The sequence below is a fragment of the Chenopodium quinoa genome, unplaced genomic scaffold (assembly GCF_001683475.1).
Source record: "Chenopodium quinoa cultivar QQ74 unplaced genomic scaffold, ASM168347v1, whole genome shotgun sequence".
NCBI classification, from domain to species: domain Eukaryota; kingdom Viridiplantae; phylum Streptophyta; class Magnoliopsida; order Caryophyllales; family Amaranthaceae; genus Chenopodium; species Chenopodium quinoa.
In genome coordinates this window covers 179702-195092 of record NW_018743212.1, presented here as the reverse complement: position 1 = coordinate 195092, position 15391 = coordinate 179702, and the positions used below count along the sequence as shown (strand labels likewise).

At 36.8% G+C, this 15391-nt stretch overlaps 2 protein-coding genes across 3 annotated transcripts; both read left to right on the top strand.

The window, feature by feature from the left end:
• The first annotated feature begins 1001 nt into the window (after nt 1–1001).
• On the top strand, nt 1002–8475 carry LOC110734189 (ubiquitin domain-containing protein DSK2b-like). The gene is made up of 8 exons (XM_021914240.1): nt 1002–1382; nt 3881–4648; nt 5060–5271; nt 5358–5471; nt 6779–6837; nt 7542–7570; nt 7651–7743; nt 7839–8475. Exons 1-8 carry the CDS (start codon nt 1154–1156, stop codon nt 7985–7987), a joined length of 1653 nt encoding a protein of 550 aa, XP_021769932.1. The 5' UTR covers nt 1002–1153; the 3' UTR covers nt 7988–8475.
• A 1571-nt stretch (nt 8476–10046) lies between these two features.
• Nucleotides 10047–15223, top strand: LOC110734188. 2 transcript variants are annotated; one of them, XM_021914238.1, is made up of 4 exons: nt 10056–10214; nt 12179–12940; nt 13293–13376; nt 14868–15223. In XM_021914238.1, exons 2-4 carry the CDS (start codon nt 12241–12243, stop codon nt 14942–14944), a joined length of 861 nt encoding a protein of 286 aa, XP_021769930.1. In that variant the 5' UTR covers nt 10056–10214; nt 12179–12240; the 3' UTR covers nt 14945–15223. The 2 variants fall into 2 exon arrangements, with proteins under 2 accessions (XP_021769931.1, XP_021769930.1); XM_021914239.1 differs by lacking the exon at nt 14868–15223 and having other exon boundaries at nt 10047–10214; nt 12179–12989; nt 13293–13381.
• The last annotated feature ends 168 nt before the right edge of the window (nt 15224–15391 follow it).

Below are 15391 nucleotides of genomic sequence, written 5' to 3'. Positions count from 1 at the left end.
TGACTATGGTTAACTTTGAAAAACAAATAAAATAAAATAAAAACTAAAAATAAAAACCACCAACCCAGCCACCACCTTCACCTTCATCCCCACCACATGTAGCCAGCCCCACCTACCAGCCAAGCTCCCCCCGCCGGAGACTCTGCTCCAAGCTTACCCCGCCGGTGACGCTGCTCAACCTCGACCACCGCCCAAGCCAGAATCCCCAACCCGCCAAAGACCCTCCTTCTCTCTCCTCACCGCCACCACCACCTCTACCCTCTTCCTCACCTCAACCCAATATTCCCCACCAGACTAAGAACCACACCGCCACCCGACCAAACCCACTGCTCATCCTCCCACCACAATCCACGAACCCCCTTTTCTCTCTCCTCTGACCTCTCCTACGCCTAGATCTAAACCCGACCGTCGCTCCTAGTTCGATCTACAAAATGGCGGTCTGGGGGTGGTCAGGATTTTGAGTTCGGCAACCTAGTGGTGGTGACGGGGAGAAGGACGAGAGGGAGGGAGGGTGGGTTGTGGGCGGGGATTTGGGAATCTGGCTTAGCGGTGGTCGAGGTGGAGTTGACGTAGTGTCACCAGCGGTCAGGGGAGTCTGGGTAGTGTCGGCGGCGATCGATGAAACCTGGAGTAGTGTCGCCGGAGGGAGATGGTGGCTGGTTTTTGGTGGTTGGGGTTAATTTTTTTAATTTTTTTTTTTAGAAATCTAACCATAGTTAATATTTAATGAAATAAGGTTATGAGTGAGATGAAATTTTTAACTAAAAGGCCATTTTGTATAATAAAAAAAAAAGGGGAGGTGACCACTGGGCGTAGCAAAAGTTGAGGGTCACCATTAACAATTTCCCTTAAATAAATCCATTAAAGCACCAATAAAATAAAATAAAAATAAAATCCAATAAATCCATTAAAACACCAATAACATAAAATCATCGTTATTGTTAAGGGATTTATTTCCCTTAAATAAATCCATTAAAACACCAATAAAATAAAATAAAAATAAAATCATCGTTATTGTTATTACCAATACCAATTCTTTCTCCTTCTCATAAAAACTTCGTCTTCGCAAAATTCCCCTATTTCTTCATATTTTAGGGTTAGGGTTATCTTCTTCTCTTCGATCGATCGATCAATTTTCCCCTTTTCCATAACCATGGGAGCTGAAGGAGATTCCAGCGACGCCGTTCCTGTTACCGTCGGCGAAGTTTCCGTCAACATTCGATGTTCCAACGGCTCCAAATTTTCCGTCAAAACTACGCTTGATTCCAACGTCGGCGCTTTCAAATCGCTTGTTGCGCAAAACTGTGATGTTCCTGCCGAGCAGCAGAGGTTGATCTACAAAGGTCGGATTCTGAAAGATGACCAAACCCTAGAAAGCTATGGTATGTTGATTTTTTCGCCGATTTTTATCTTTTTTATTTGTGATTTTTGTTGAATTTGATGGTTTTTGGGTTGATGTTGATTTATTTGGTAATTTGTGAAATTCTGTGATGAGAGATCTGTTTGAATGTTAGCTGGAGCTGGTTTCGATTGAGAAATTATTTGGTTTGGGATTGGGATTGATTTTCGTGCGTAATTGATATATTTTTTTGGATGAATTGGATCTGATTGTTGTTTATTATAAGAAGTTTTGGGCGGATGCGTTGATATCGTAGTTGATTTGTGGCTGCATTATGCGAATTTATTAACTCGTATGTGTATATATGTCATTATTGGAGTGGCATTGCATTTCCTCGCATCCATTGTAACCTTCGGTTAACTTCTTGATTTTGGTATTGTATTGATTGTTCTTATTTAGGTGCCTAGGTTGTGTGATTTAGACTCTACTTTGTGCCTTATATTGAAGGTTATGTATTTTTTTTCATAGCAATGATTCATGCAATGTTCGTAATTGTTTTAGCGAACATTTTGTGGCTTAATGCTTTTGATGTTTGAATTTGTGAACAAGAAAACTCCAAGTGTTCTTTGATATATGTTTGCGATTCATGAGCTGGCAGCTAAGCCAATTGAACATGGGATTTGAGAAAGCTCATTGTAGTCGGAAGTAATAGGACTACTAGTTGTCCTGTGTGTTCTATTTCATAGCTTGGAGATAGCATTTTACTGTTAATGTGCTCTACAAAAATCAAGATGCTAGCTTTGTCAATTGTCGATGGGGATGGTTAATTTGTTGAATTTCACTGTCTACACATCACTTCATGATATGTAATTTCTATCGTTTTAATTTTTCTAAAGATTTTGACTGAATCTGAATTCTATTGAACTCTTAACAAAATTTCTAGGGTTGGTTCAAAATGGATTTATCTTGAGTTTCTCAGTTGTGAGGTAGTGGAATTACAAACTTATGAAAATATTTTACACTTTATTTTTGCGCTGTTAAATATGTTTGCTTAACTATTGCTCCTCTCAGCTTTGAAATGATGTCTCCTACCCTTTCTACTTCTATGATGGTTTAAGGAGGAAAACACATCTCTAAGTGTTTCACTGGTTCCTATTGAACGTTTCTCTACTGTCTAAACGTTGCTCCTATTTAGCCTCCCGCTGAATGACCTCTTCACTTGACTATGTGATACTCTTCCCTTTAGGAAACTTTTCTTTACAGATGGCTCATTAATCTCATCACTTGTTGATGTTATTTTCAAGAAGTTTGCAGCTTTTCCTTTCATCTATGTCAGTTCCTTTGTAGAATTTGATTGAGAAATGGTTGTAGCTACTAGATATGATTTGTTCAGAATTTTGAATCATTGGAGCCTGAATGTTCCAGTGATACTTTTTTATTTGGTTGCCAATTTTGTGATTCACGTCAAGCTGTCTACTTATCAATAGGAATAGAGGAAGGATTTTGTCGTAGAGGGTCAGAGCTGATGAATGGCTCTTTTTTCTTGATGTTAGCGGAGACATGTTAATGTGTTATTCCGAATTTTCTAAGGAGATGGAATTTATTATTTTCTTCTAGAATGCAGCCTCACAGACTCATAGTGATGATTTTTATGTGAACGCCACAAACGAAATGGTTGCGATAATGTTGACTTGCTTTTGCTTCTTTATGATTTTGTTGTGGAGATTTACCATTAGTGAGAAGCATCAGAAGCCAAAGATTTGTACGGTTATGGTCATTAGGAGTCGAGAACTCTATCCCACAAGCTAGATTTTTGTCTTCAGTAGATTTTTGTGCTTGATCGTTGCATGGTGCATGCTTCAAATTCTTTTTTTCCCCATTTTGAAATTCTGAAGTCTACTATTTTTGCATTACTTTTTCAAGAAGTATTTTTCTGTATTAAACCTGTGATTGTTGAAGAGAACTTGTTAGGGGTTTTAAAGTGGTAGGTCAAGTTTATGCATACTGCTTCAGCTGTATGATCTTTGTGTTGCATTTAACACTTGGGGGGAGGAGAGGGGAGGGGGGGGGGGGAGGGGGTGGGTGGGGAGGCCGAGGGTCCTTTTTATCTTTAAATTTTTTTCTTCACCTCATGTTTTGTACACTAGCGTTTCTATTTTTGAACCTCTTTGTTTCATTTTTGTAAGGTTTTCTTGATTGATTTCAGGTGTTATCCACCCAAGTCCTTATCTTGTTTTGGTCTTCATTATTTTACATTGTCAAACTAAGCATTGTGGGATTTGCGGTCCGGTTTCATTTTTTAACTTCCTTTTTCCTCTTGTACTTAAAAATTACACCATTAGATTTTTGAGGTAACTTTTTTTGATTTGTACTGTATTATGATTTTGCTGCAATTTTGTTAGATTTATAATTGCCTTTTCCCTCTTGTACTTAAAAATCCGTGATATAGTTTGTACCTTATTAGTTATCAAGAGCTATTTCTAAAGCCTTGTATTTGTTTATGTACTTGAAAATGATCTTCCTTTTACGTTTTCCTTGAAGGTTTGCAAGCAGATCATACCATCCACATGGTTCGTGGTTTTGCTGCATCTGCATCGACTGCTCCTTCTGGAACTACGAATTCTGCTGCTTCTGACACTACCCCAGTTTCTGCATCTGCTGCTGGTCCAACAGAAAGTGGAGGTTTAGGGAGTGCTGGTCTTGGGGCATCCTTATTTTCTGGACTTGGCCTGGGTGGAACTGGTGCACCTCCTCCTGGTTTACTAGGAGCTGGACTTCCAGATTTTGAACAAATGCAGCAACAACTTACCCAGAACCCAAATATGATGAGAGAAATAATGAACATGCCTGCCATTCAGGGCCTGATGAATAATCCAGATCTTATGCGAAACCTGATTATGAGCAATCCTCAGATGCGCGACATCATTGATCGGAATCCAGAGCTGGCTCATATATTGAACGATCCTAGTATTCTCAGGCAGACCTTAGAAACCGCTAGGAATCCTGAGCTTATGCGTGAGATGATGCGGAACACTGACCGAGCTATGAGCAACATTGAATCCTCTCCTGAAGGTTTTAACATGCTCAGACGCATGTATGAGAATGTCCAGGAACCATTTCTGAATGCCACCACTATGGCTGGGGATGCAGGAACTAATCCGAGCGCTAACCCATTTGCTGCTCTCTTGGGAAATCAGGCTGCTGGCGGTGGACAACAGAGAGATGGTTCTAACAACCCATCAACAACTGGATCTGAAACTGGAGCTCCGAATACTAATCCACTTCCAAACCCGTGGAATAGTGCTGCAGGTGAGTTTATCCAAGTGTTCTTTTCCTCTGACTTGTTTCCTTGTATTTATTGGTTATTGCACCTCCTCGTAAACCCATGAGCTACTTTTAAATCTACTTAGGGATGTATTAAAAGATTTCTCCTTGTCCAGACTGAATTTTGTATTGTCCTGATCCTTTGTATATTAGTGAATGACATGATTTTTCTAATAGACCTTTTCTATTAGTTGAACAATTTACATATCAATCATTATAAGTTGGGAAAGGGGACATCATACACCTTTGCAGGAAGGCTACTCTTTATATTAATTATTCCGGATAAGAGGGTATTTATTCTCAAGTTTTTATGTTCAGGTCTCTGTTACAGTTTTATTCATGCCTTCACTATGATTTGCATTATCATTCTGACTATGTCCTTTTTGTATTTTCTAGGAGGCACCCAGGCAAACAGTACTCCTAGAACAAACCCTTCTGGAGATGCAAGGTCACCTCCTGTTGGTGGATTAGGTAGCCTTCCAGATTTGGATCGTATGCTTGGTGGTGGTGGACTTCCAGATGCATCAATGATGAATCAGATGATGCAAAATCCAGCAATCTCACAGATGATGCAAAGCATGCTATCCAACCCACAGTATATGAATCAGGTAATTATTCGAACTATCATCTGCGTATTGTAGATTCTTAATATTAACTTTTAATTAAATTTCTAACTATCATCTGTTGATTGTAGATTCTTAATATGAGTCCACAGCTGCGTGCTATGACTGATTCGAACCCTCAGCTGCGAGAAATGATGCAAAATTCTGATGTTCTTCGTCAGATGGCTAATCCTGAGATGATGCAGGTAATGGTGTACTCCTTGTTTTACTGTTTATGCTCTTTATAGCTCTAGTGAAGACGTAGAATTTTAGATAGTGGTTTAAAAGTTTTTTTGTGTGTTTTTTTTTTTATTTTATTTTTTATTTTTTATTAATATATATAACTAACTAATTTTATGGTAATTTATTTATTTAACCTTGACTCATTGTGTTTTGTAAACTCTACTTAACCTGTATGTTTTTACTTGCATGTTTATCCTCTTTTTTAATATCCCCATACCACTCTTTTATAAACTCTCTTAAAAGTTGTTAGTACACCCTCTTTTGGTTCTCACTTTACACATTTCGCCCACTTTTTTTTAATCAGTTTGCTTGGTATGCCCCATTTCTTTGCGGACGGTTCCTTGTGATGTTTCATGTTAGGTGTCCCCAAATCATTTCGGATCCAAGGCTTTGTTGTAGGGGAGGTGATTTTAATTTTTTTTTTAATTTTTTTTTTTTTTTTTTTTTTTTATTTGGGTTGGGGGGAGGGGGGGTGGTGGGGGTCTTTGTGATTTCAACTTAATCTGTGATTCAAGGTTTCTCCTTTTTCTCTTTACTCACTTTTCAAAAAAGTTAATTAGAAGTGATCTTTTATATTCTATGGAAACAGCATAAGCAGTAGAGTTAATTTGTAATGGTTGGATTGACTGGAATTTCTGATCTGGATCCTCCAGATAGTTGGTTCTACAAAATTGGTTGGTGAGGTGAGAAAGTAGTGATGCTAGAAAGTCCCAATGCTTTGGGGTGGTGTAGGCATTGCTGGCTGTAATAGAATGATGTTGATAGTGGCAGTATAATTAGGGCACTGCTGAATGTGATGGGTGTCTGTGCTTGGGTTGAGGTAGGGACGGAGAGATGTTGGCCTATATACATGGAGATTGGTGGGGGTGGGGGAGAGGGAGGGGATTATAAACTCCTTTATTGGTTTGTTTTTATGTAGTAGGCAATTCTAATGAACTGAATTCAGCCAACTTTACATTTGATTGAAAATTCTATTCCTTAGCCAAACATATAAGCTGCTTTCATTTTTTTAATTTATTTTTTCCTGTTAAATCTCTTTATTAATGCTGTCCCACCTAATGAAGATTGAACACTTCTTTCTCCAATGCATTAGATAAAGGACTATGTCTATACAAGACACCCCCCCCCCTCCCCTTTATTGTGAGATTATCCGGACTAGATCTGTGAATCTGTCGTAAATGTTAGCTCTGTCATTTTACTTATTGGATGTTGCTTCTTTATTATGCTCAATGGTTTGATATCTGTGTACTGAGTCTTGCTTTTTATGCAGCAAATGCTAGCTATGCAGCAGTCACTTCTATCGGGAATGAACCGTCCTCAAGCAAACCAGTAAGTTGGTTTATGCCTCCTTTTGGGGATGCTGAACCTGAAGTTGCCTATTATCTACTTACTAGGGCTCTTAATCTTTTCTTTCCTCATTTTAGCCTTTGCTGTCCATCTATGACAATTCCTGTATAGCTAATAGATAAAGTTTACTCGGGATTGTGAATGATAGTTGATCTTGTATATATATTATTGTGGTCTGTACTCTGTAGGTCTTTGACCCCTGATACCACAAATGTTGTCCAATTTTGTTTATTGGTCCTAAAAGTTTTAAATTCCTCAATTTCACCCTCCCTATCGTCTTCCCTTTAAATGTTTTTTCGTGCAATTAGTGATCGTTTTTCCGCAAGTTATACATAAGATAGATACTAATCATACTATGCTCTGTAGCTCACTGAACTCCGATACTAGTGAGATCTGCACCAGGAATTGCTGCTTATTGATCTGGATTAATTTGTTTACCAATTATTGTGGAATTGATTGATCTGGTTCCTAATGTTGTGGTTGTTCTGTGTTGTTCTTGTGCGTTTTTTTAGTGGGTAATCTCACAGATAGCAGGAGAGAAATTAGGTCCTATCTCTGTAATTGGATGTGCTCTTGGGGGATTAGAGGAGGGGAATTGGGTTGTCCATTGTGCTATGCATAAAGTTTATGTATGTAGATATTCCAATTTGTAACGACATTTTTCTTCGTCTTGTTTTTTCATACAGAGATCAGTCCCCAAATGCTGGCGCTGCAGGTAAATTGTGGCTCTTGTTCATTGTGATCTTGTCTTTCTTCTTTTTTTGAGTTTAATCTAAAATCTTCATGCAAATTCAGGAAATGCAAATAGAGATATGGGTCTGGAGATGCTGATGAGCATGTTTGGTGGTCTTGGTGCTGGCGGTTTAACCACACCAGAGAATTCAAATGGTTTGGGCTTTTTCTCCTCTTAAATCAGATATTGAGTAAGCTTTTCTCATCAGTATTATTAGCTTCTTACTGATTTCTCTCTGTTTTTTTGGCAGTACCACCTGAAGAGCTTTATGCAACTCAGTTGACACAGCTTCAAGAGATGGGTTTTTTCGATGCACAAGAGAATATAAGGGCTTTGCAAGCTACTCGTGGTAATGTTAACGCTGCTGTGGAGCGACTTTTGGGAAATATGGGTCAGTGATGTTTTGGAGGATTTCCTTTTGGAACACAGTTTATCATCCAGTACAGTCTTTTGTGGAATTCCTAAGATCAGTATGCCCAGATTGGTGTCTCACTAAAGATGGAAAAACACAAGCTCGAATCCTGAGATTACATTTCGGGCATGTGAATAAACAAAAGAAAGTACGCAATGTGATAAAGAGTTATGACTTCTGGATATAGGCTCGTATCTCAGCTCAACATTAGAATCTTCACTCTTCTGCCCCTTCTCGCAACCATCCTTGAAACTTATGTACATACACAATTTTAATTATTATCTGTGGAATGTTTGATTTGATTTTTGTCTATGTATTGTCCCTTTCTATTCATAACCAAGATGCAGTTTTCAGATACCTCTGGTTAATCAGGGACTTCTTATTTGCTGATGAGAAACAGCTTCAGCCTTTGGAGAATTATTAGTGTTTTCAACGTCGTGTGTTATGGGCAAAGAACTCATGAAATTGCTTGTTCTTTTGCGGATGTGTTTGATAGTGTAGTACATCAGAGTTAGTACCCTTAGTAGATCAGAGGGCTATTTGGGGAAATTTGACGACTTTTGCCAGATTGTTTTCTACCCTGCGAATTACAAAACTTTACCAGACCAGCTATGCCTGTTAGTTTGGCTGGATATTCTTTACAGCTAGTGAACGGCATGTCCAAAATTCAGTAATTGGTGACTTAATAGATTGAATTACTTCTCATTCTCTATTAGTATGTTTGATACTTCGTATGTGCTCTAATAGTCGTTCTGAGATCTTGAAAGCATTTTAAATAGTACTGAATTAACAGTCCTATTGACCCTAGTATAAAATAAGCGCATCATTGGAATAAAACACTTTCTCGAGATTTTTTTTTGATAGTTTTGTTTTTGTTTCAAACTACAATAACTTATACGAACTATAATTTCGGGAAACATCCTCAAACTTGATGTTTTTTTAACTTTTTAGCTATGGATCTCATGAGACTACTTAAATGGTTATGACCATCTAATTTGTATCTAAATAATCAATCTAATCGTTTACAGAAATGTCTCCTATTATTAACTCAAGGTTACTTGCACCTTTGTGAGATCAACTAATAGGTATATGTAGTTCCAAATTATGTTTTATGAGTTTATAATTATGAGATGCATCAACCTCCACTATTTGTGTTTTTGACAAATGAGAGCCTAAATTTTATTATGAATATGCAACTTGGGAAGTTTGAAATTGACTTACATTTTCAAGAGACTTGGAAATTATTGTTCCTAATGCTCAAATGCATTTTTAGATCCTAACAAATAAAATATTGCCCCATCTAATTTTTGGCGATTCAATTATTCAATAACAGTAACAATATGTCTAACGTGTGTTGTATGCCTAATAATATCATCTTTTTTTTACTTATTTGTGTTGTTATTTACGATATTCATCTATGTCTTCTCATCCCTCTACTCGAAACCTAGTGTTAAACTCATGTTCTCATCGAATACTTGTCATTAGCAAAGTAAATAGCTTTGAAATATTTGTAACGTGAGTATATATATATATATATATATATATATATATATATATATATATATATATATATATATATATATTTATTAGTACTTCGTATATTTTTATTGTTGAATTAATTTTTGGAAAATTGAAGCTATTAGTCTTAATGATTGACATTCTTCTTTAAAAGGTCTCAATTATTGATTAACTCATGGCGGTTCCAACTTTAGAGGTATCTCTTAAAACAATCCCTAGGTTATCATGACTGGGTGAAGAGAACATCTCCTAAAGGGAGGGAGGGGGTTGGTGTTTAGAGTGGTGGAGGATTAAATTTTTTTAACTATACCTAACTAAAGCAGTGATACTTGACACTATTAACCGGTCAAACAAGTTAAAAAAATGTTAGGAACCGTTTGAAAAGGAGTTGAAATCGTCCTAAATTAATCTATCGTTAACACAATTTTAAGACAAACCTCCATAATTGGAATTGTAGCGTCAATTTTTCCAATAATTTATTTCCCACCATAGTCGAGAGTTTACGTGTTTACGCTAATTATTTCGTAAACAAAATTTTTACAAGGTTGAATATAATCTTTGCATTTAACAAACTATCAAGTTCCTAAGTAGCCCACCCTTTTTATTCCTTCTCGAGCAAACCCCAATTTTAACGTTCTTCCCTCTCGTTCGCTAAATCTCCTCAGTGTATGTAAGGCTCAACCCTTGAATTCTAAGGTATGTTTCTCTCTCCTCTATTCTTTTATTCTGGTATTTTGTATACTTTATGGCCATTAATGAACTCAAGCACCCCCATTTTCTTAATTTGTTTATCTCAATTTCTTTGTACGGGTGACTTTTTTTAAGTAGCTTGGATTTTGCTATCTGGGTAGGCAAGTTTTGGTGGATTTGGTGAAGTTTTAGTTGATTTTCATTCTTAATTTGGCAATAATGTTGAGATGGGTATGTGGGTGTTCAATAAATTGTTCAAAATTAATGAATATATCTTTCTATAATTGGAATTAATTTGTGAAAAATATGGAGTTTTTTTTTAAATTTAAGGTTTGCCCTTTTGTTGTATAGAACTTAAAATCAAGCTCAATTTTTATGTTATGTGTTACTGACTTACTGTGTTATGACTTAAGAATCTTTAGCTCACAAAAGAATGTTAAAAAGGATATTTGAATCTAAGAAACTGCCCGAGACTTGAGAGGATCGCCTTTGAAAGTGTTGTAAGCGACAATTTGATAGAGAATCTGAGGATTAATATGTTCATTGTTGAAGATTGGTATTTATTGGTGCTAGGAAAATGTAATTTGGGTGATTATTTGTGGAAATAATAGGTTTCTTGTCTTATAAAGCCTTCAATATATGATTTTTGGCTCCTCCAAGCTGTGTTGATTTTCTGTACCATTACGAGATTCAATGTGGGTAAAAGACAAAATCTCAAGTTAACTAAAATTGGAATCTCTAATATGTGAATGAAATGAATTTAGTACAAATAGAAAGTTGCAGTTGTATCTGAAAACTTATCTTGACATAGGAGTAGTATTTGGAAATAAATTTACGGACTTGAGGGCCTTAGGGTTGTTAAGACGTGTAAAGTATAACCGGAGTACAGTGAAAACTGTCATACTTGGGAGTGTCAGAGATATAGTCTATTTGATATTAGTCTGCCAGCAAAAACTATGCTTAGTTTGCAAATACAATTCCTGACTATAGATTGGCCATAATGCATGCATTTGATTCCATAGTCTTTCACTTGAAACAGTTTCTTTGGTTACAAACAGCATTCACATGATTCAAGTAAAAGAAATATAGAAACAGAGACTATCACTCTATCCTTGTTAAATGTACTCCATCTGTTCCTGAAATAGACCTACGGAGTATATTTTTACAGAAGTCTTCAATTTCAGTTGAATAAGTGGAAAGATTATAATTTATTGGTTGAGCATTAATTATGGATTGTTTGGGAATGCCTCCTACGTGCTGTTTCCATTTCAGGGGTTGTGGCCTTATTTATGATGGTCAAAATAGAATGAGGGACTTAATGCTTATATCCATATACCTTTATAGCTCTCTTCAAGTTATTTCTTTGTAAGTTTGTTCTAGAATTTTCTGGAAGGAATAAATCAACGAAGAGTTAAATATGAGGTTAGAGAATATAACTTCACTTTGCCAATTACTATAGGTTTATGCATTTATTATAAGAGGGGTTCATTTCTTTTTGGATTGGAGACTTGGACAGCTGGGCTGTAAAATTCTATATGCCTCATGCAATTTTCATACCCCTGTCCTCTTAGGTTTCTTTGGTCAATCTATGGCTTGCTATTTTCTTTTTGTTTGTAAGCGTGATGGGGCTCTGCTGGTTGTGAGAGAATCAATATATTCAAGTGAAGCCGAGCCAATTTTTTTTATCTGTGGATGTGTTAACCAATTTAGCTTCTATATGCCTCCGTTGATGCTTAGCCATCGTATCCAGTTACATGGAAGGTCAGTTTGTGGTCTTACCCAAAACCACTAGAGACAAATAGAGGGGTTTGAATCCCAAACTTAAGCATTTTTTCCATAAATTGAAGCTAGAGAGAGACAGAGAGTAATATAGAGACAGCCGAGTAGAAATATATTTAAAGATACTAGATATCTGTTAAAGCATGTCAGGTCTAGTGGATATGAAATTACAATTAACTTGCTTTCTGCAGGCTTGTATTTTTGGGTATTGTGTTGGTTTTAAATCCCATGTCCATGAGCTGAATTACTTGGAATGGCACAGCAACAAATAGATTCCAAAGTTGGTGAATTGGCGTCGAGTATTAGTGAAGCAGGGCCGTGTGGTCAGGATAAACAAGTCCCTTTGCCCGTAAAGAAGACACCACTCAGAGACCTCCCGAGTGTAAATAATATTGTACCACAAAAGGACCCTAGTAGTCCTCTTGTTTTGAAGGAAGTAGTTACCACAGAGGCTGCGAAGGTGACAGGTGTCAAAAGATCTTCTCCTGAGTGCCCAATGAGTCCTCAACAGCAATCTTCTGGTAATAATGGTGCAAATGGTCATCTTGTGTATGTTCGCCGGAAGTCTGAAGCTGAAACTGGTAAATCTAGTAACATCGAGGTTATAGCTGACAATGCTAATCCTCCTGACCTAAGTCAGCTTGGCCATCAAGAAGATGGGAATCGACCTAAGTCCTTAATTAATGAATCCCAGATACAACCTTTACCTGCATATGCACCAATTGCTGGTTCTGTAATGAGTATTCCTTCAGGGAAGCCTTCTGTTCCCCTTACTTTCGGGAATTCCAATACCAAAGTGGCACTGGAAAAACCTACGCCTCAGGCAGTTACATCAGGTATCACTTCGCCAGTAGAAGCAAGAATCAAAAAGCAGAATTGGGAGGAGAGATATATTCAATTGCAGATGTACCTGAAGAAGTTAGATCAATCAAATCAAGAAGATCATCTTCAATGTATGCTCATTCATTATATTGATTCATCTGTGTTTATATACCTAAACAGGTCATTTGCTTACTGGTTTGATGATATAATTTGCTTACCAATTTTTGTTTCTAGTTGTACAAAAAAAAAAAAAAAAAAAAAAAAAATTGCAGAATATTACGATGGTTTAGATAGCAATTTAATGAATTCTATCATGGCTGTGTAGTTGAATCTCTGGTCTATGTATAAAGTACATAGAAAAGGGAATAGAATAAGAAATTAAAGTTATAAAGTTACCATTTTTTTCTTACAACAGGACCAATTTTGTTCTTGCTGACTTAAACGTATCTGTCTCATGGTTTAACCTTATGCTGTTCTTGTCAGTGCTTCGTTCCCTTTCAGCTTCCGAACTGAGCAGACATGCCGTTGAATTGGAAAAGCAAGCAATCCAGCTTTCTTTGGAACAAGGTAAACAGATAATTAATTCCCTTGTTCTTCCTCCCTTGGTGCAATGTTGTAAGGCAGATTTTACAAATGTTTTACCTTGTCATCCACATTGCTCCAGCTTCTCAATTTATTGAAGAAAATAGCAAGCACCGCATGTATATTTTGGATGTGGACCTGCCAAATTTCATTTATCCAGTGGGAGCATAACTGTGGTATCATGGTGTACTAGGGTAGACATAATTAGTACTATAATATAGTAATTTTTAAGGTTCAATTTCTCTGTATGTATTGTTTTTGTGTCGACACAGTTTCATTCATGTTTTCATTTTGATGAAGTCTTATAAGCACCGATTAAGAACTAAACATTAATAAACTTCTTCATTTATGGTTCTAATGTAATCAAGTCATCTGAAATTGTGAACAGCACCTTGTCCTCATATCTAAGAAATCTTCCATCCCTAAATCTTTGCTTGCTATAAAATGAAATTAATATTGAGGTATTAAATTTTTAGTATGCAAAGTGAAAGGAGCTTCTTGAATAGGCTGTAATGTATGGAATTTGAGTGGTGGGCTTTGTCAAATTTTCATTGTAGTTCATTATTTCTTGGTGTGGTTGAAATTTAAGATTGAATAAAGATTTACTGTTGCATTGCCTATAGTAAATTTTGAAAGTAGGGTAGATTCATCTAACATAAAAATTGGTCTAGTTTGGAAGAGCTGTTGACACTTCTTGAATAGGCTGTAATGTATGGAATTTGAGTGGTGGGCTTTGTCAACATAAAAATTGGTCTAGTTTGGAAGAGCTGTTGACACTTCACAGGTTCCCTACATGAAACCAGTGAATTTGCACATAAATTGTGTTCTAGGTATACAGTTGTTGCTTTTGCTGGATCTTTAAATTCATTTCTATCCCATCATAATAATACGCATCCCCTCAGCATGCTTCAAGAGTGCTAATCACTACTCACCAGCACATAATGTTCTTTTGTTATACTCTTTTCTATACCCTGCAACAGTGTCCCTTAATTCTCAGGTGAATAGGGGAATGAATTTCTATGGATGGGAGGTATTATAAAAGTCTACTTGTTTAACTTACTTGATTAACATCTAAACTTTGGGAAGGTGGTTGCCTTGTGCTGTGTAATCTATAAGCCATCTTGATATTTGGTTGCTTCTTACATATTACTCAATGCCTTAGAACCGTCTAGTGCAGAGCATAATTGCTATAGCTTAGCCTCTTGCTGCTCGTAAGATTAACCTTTTGGGTATAATCCTTGTCAATGCACCTGCACTCCTGCAGTTCCCCCTCCCTACCCCACATCCTGTTGGCTAGATGGATGATCATACATTTTACGTGGTGTCCATTGAGTTAACTTCGTTTCATGAAAACGTGCAGTAAACGGATATTTTAGCTAGTTGTGTACAGTATGATTTATGTATGAATATAGGTATATATTGATTGCAGAAACAAAGAATATTTTGCTCATCTCGCATTTTGGTTTTACATTACAGGGAAAGAGCTGCAGCGCGTTAAGGCTCTGAATGTGCTGGGAAAATCGTTGAAGACTTCCAATGGGACACAGAGTTGACAGTATGTATATGGTACTGCAATTATTCATCAATCATTGTTTCAGGCTCCTGAGTTCCACCACGAGAATGTGTTGCTAAAGGTGGTGTTGTCTCATTATCACCTGTAAGTTTGTATCGTCTAACAACTAATATGTAGTGTAATAATCTTCATTATCATTTGTTTAAATTAGTCCTCAAACTTAGAAAATGTTCAAGAGCTTGAATGAAAGACCCATATACTGCACGCAGTATTATCTAAATGCAATGGTCCTTCGTTTGCATGTCCTGCTTTGCTTCCACTTTTGTCTCATTTACTTGTTTGCTTTCCCTTTTTTTGCTTCTTGGCTTAAATCTGTGTTTCAATGGTAGGAAAATCATTTTCCAAAAACGGCTTTCTTATTTTCCTCCGTTTGGTTTGTAATAGAAGAAAATAAAAATAATGTCTTATATCCTCCTATACCCTCACC

Coding starts and splice junctions, on each gene's coding strand:
- LOC110734189 (XM_021914240.1), top strand. CDS start 1,154: ATGGGAGCTGAAGGAGATTCCAGCGACGCCGTTCCTGTTACCGTCGGC. Junction 5,472..6,778: donor CTAATCCTGAGATGATGCAG/GTAATGGTGTAC, acceptor CTTTTTATGCAG/CAAATGCTAGCTATGCAGCA. Junction 7,571..7,650: donor CCCAAATGCTGGCGCTGCAG/GTAAATTGTGGC, acceptor ATGCAAATTCAG/GAAATGCAAATAGAGATATG.
- LOC110734188 (XM_021914238.1), top strand. CDS start 12,241: ATGGCACAGCAACAAATAGATTCCAAAGTTGGTGAATTGGCGTCGAGT. Junction 12,941..13,292: donor TCAAGAAGATCATCTTCAAT/GTATGCTCATTC, acceptor TGTTCTTGTCAG/TGCTTCGTTCCCTTTCAGCT. Junction 13,377..14,867: donor CCAGCTTTCTTTGGAACAAG/GTAAACAGATAA, acceptor TTTACATTACAG/GGAAAGAGCTGCAGCGCGTT.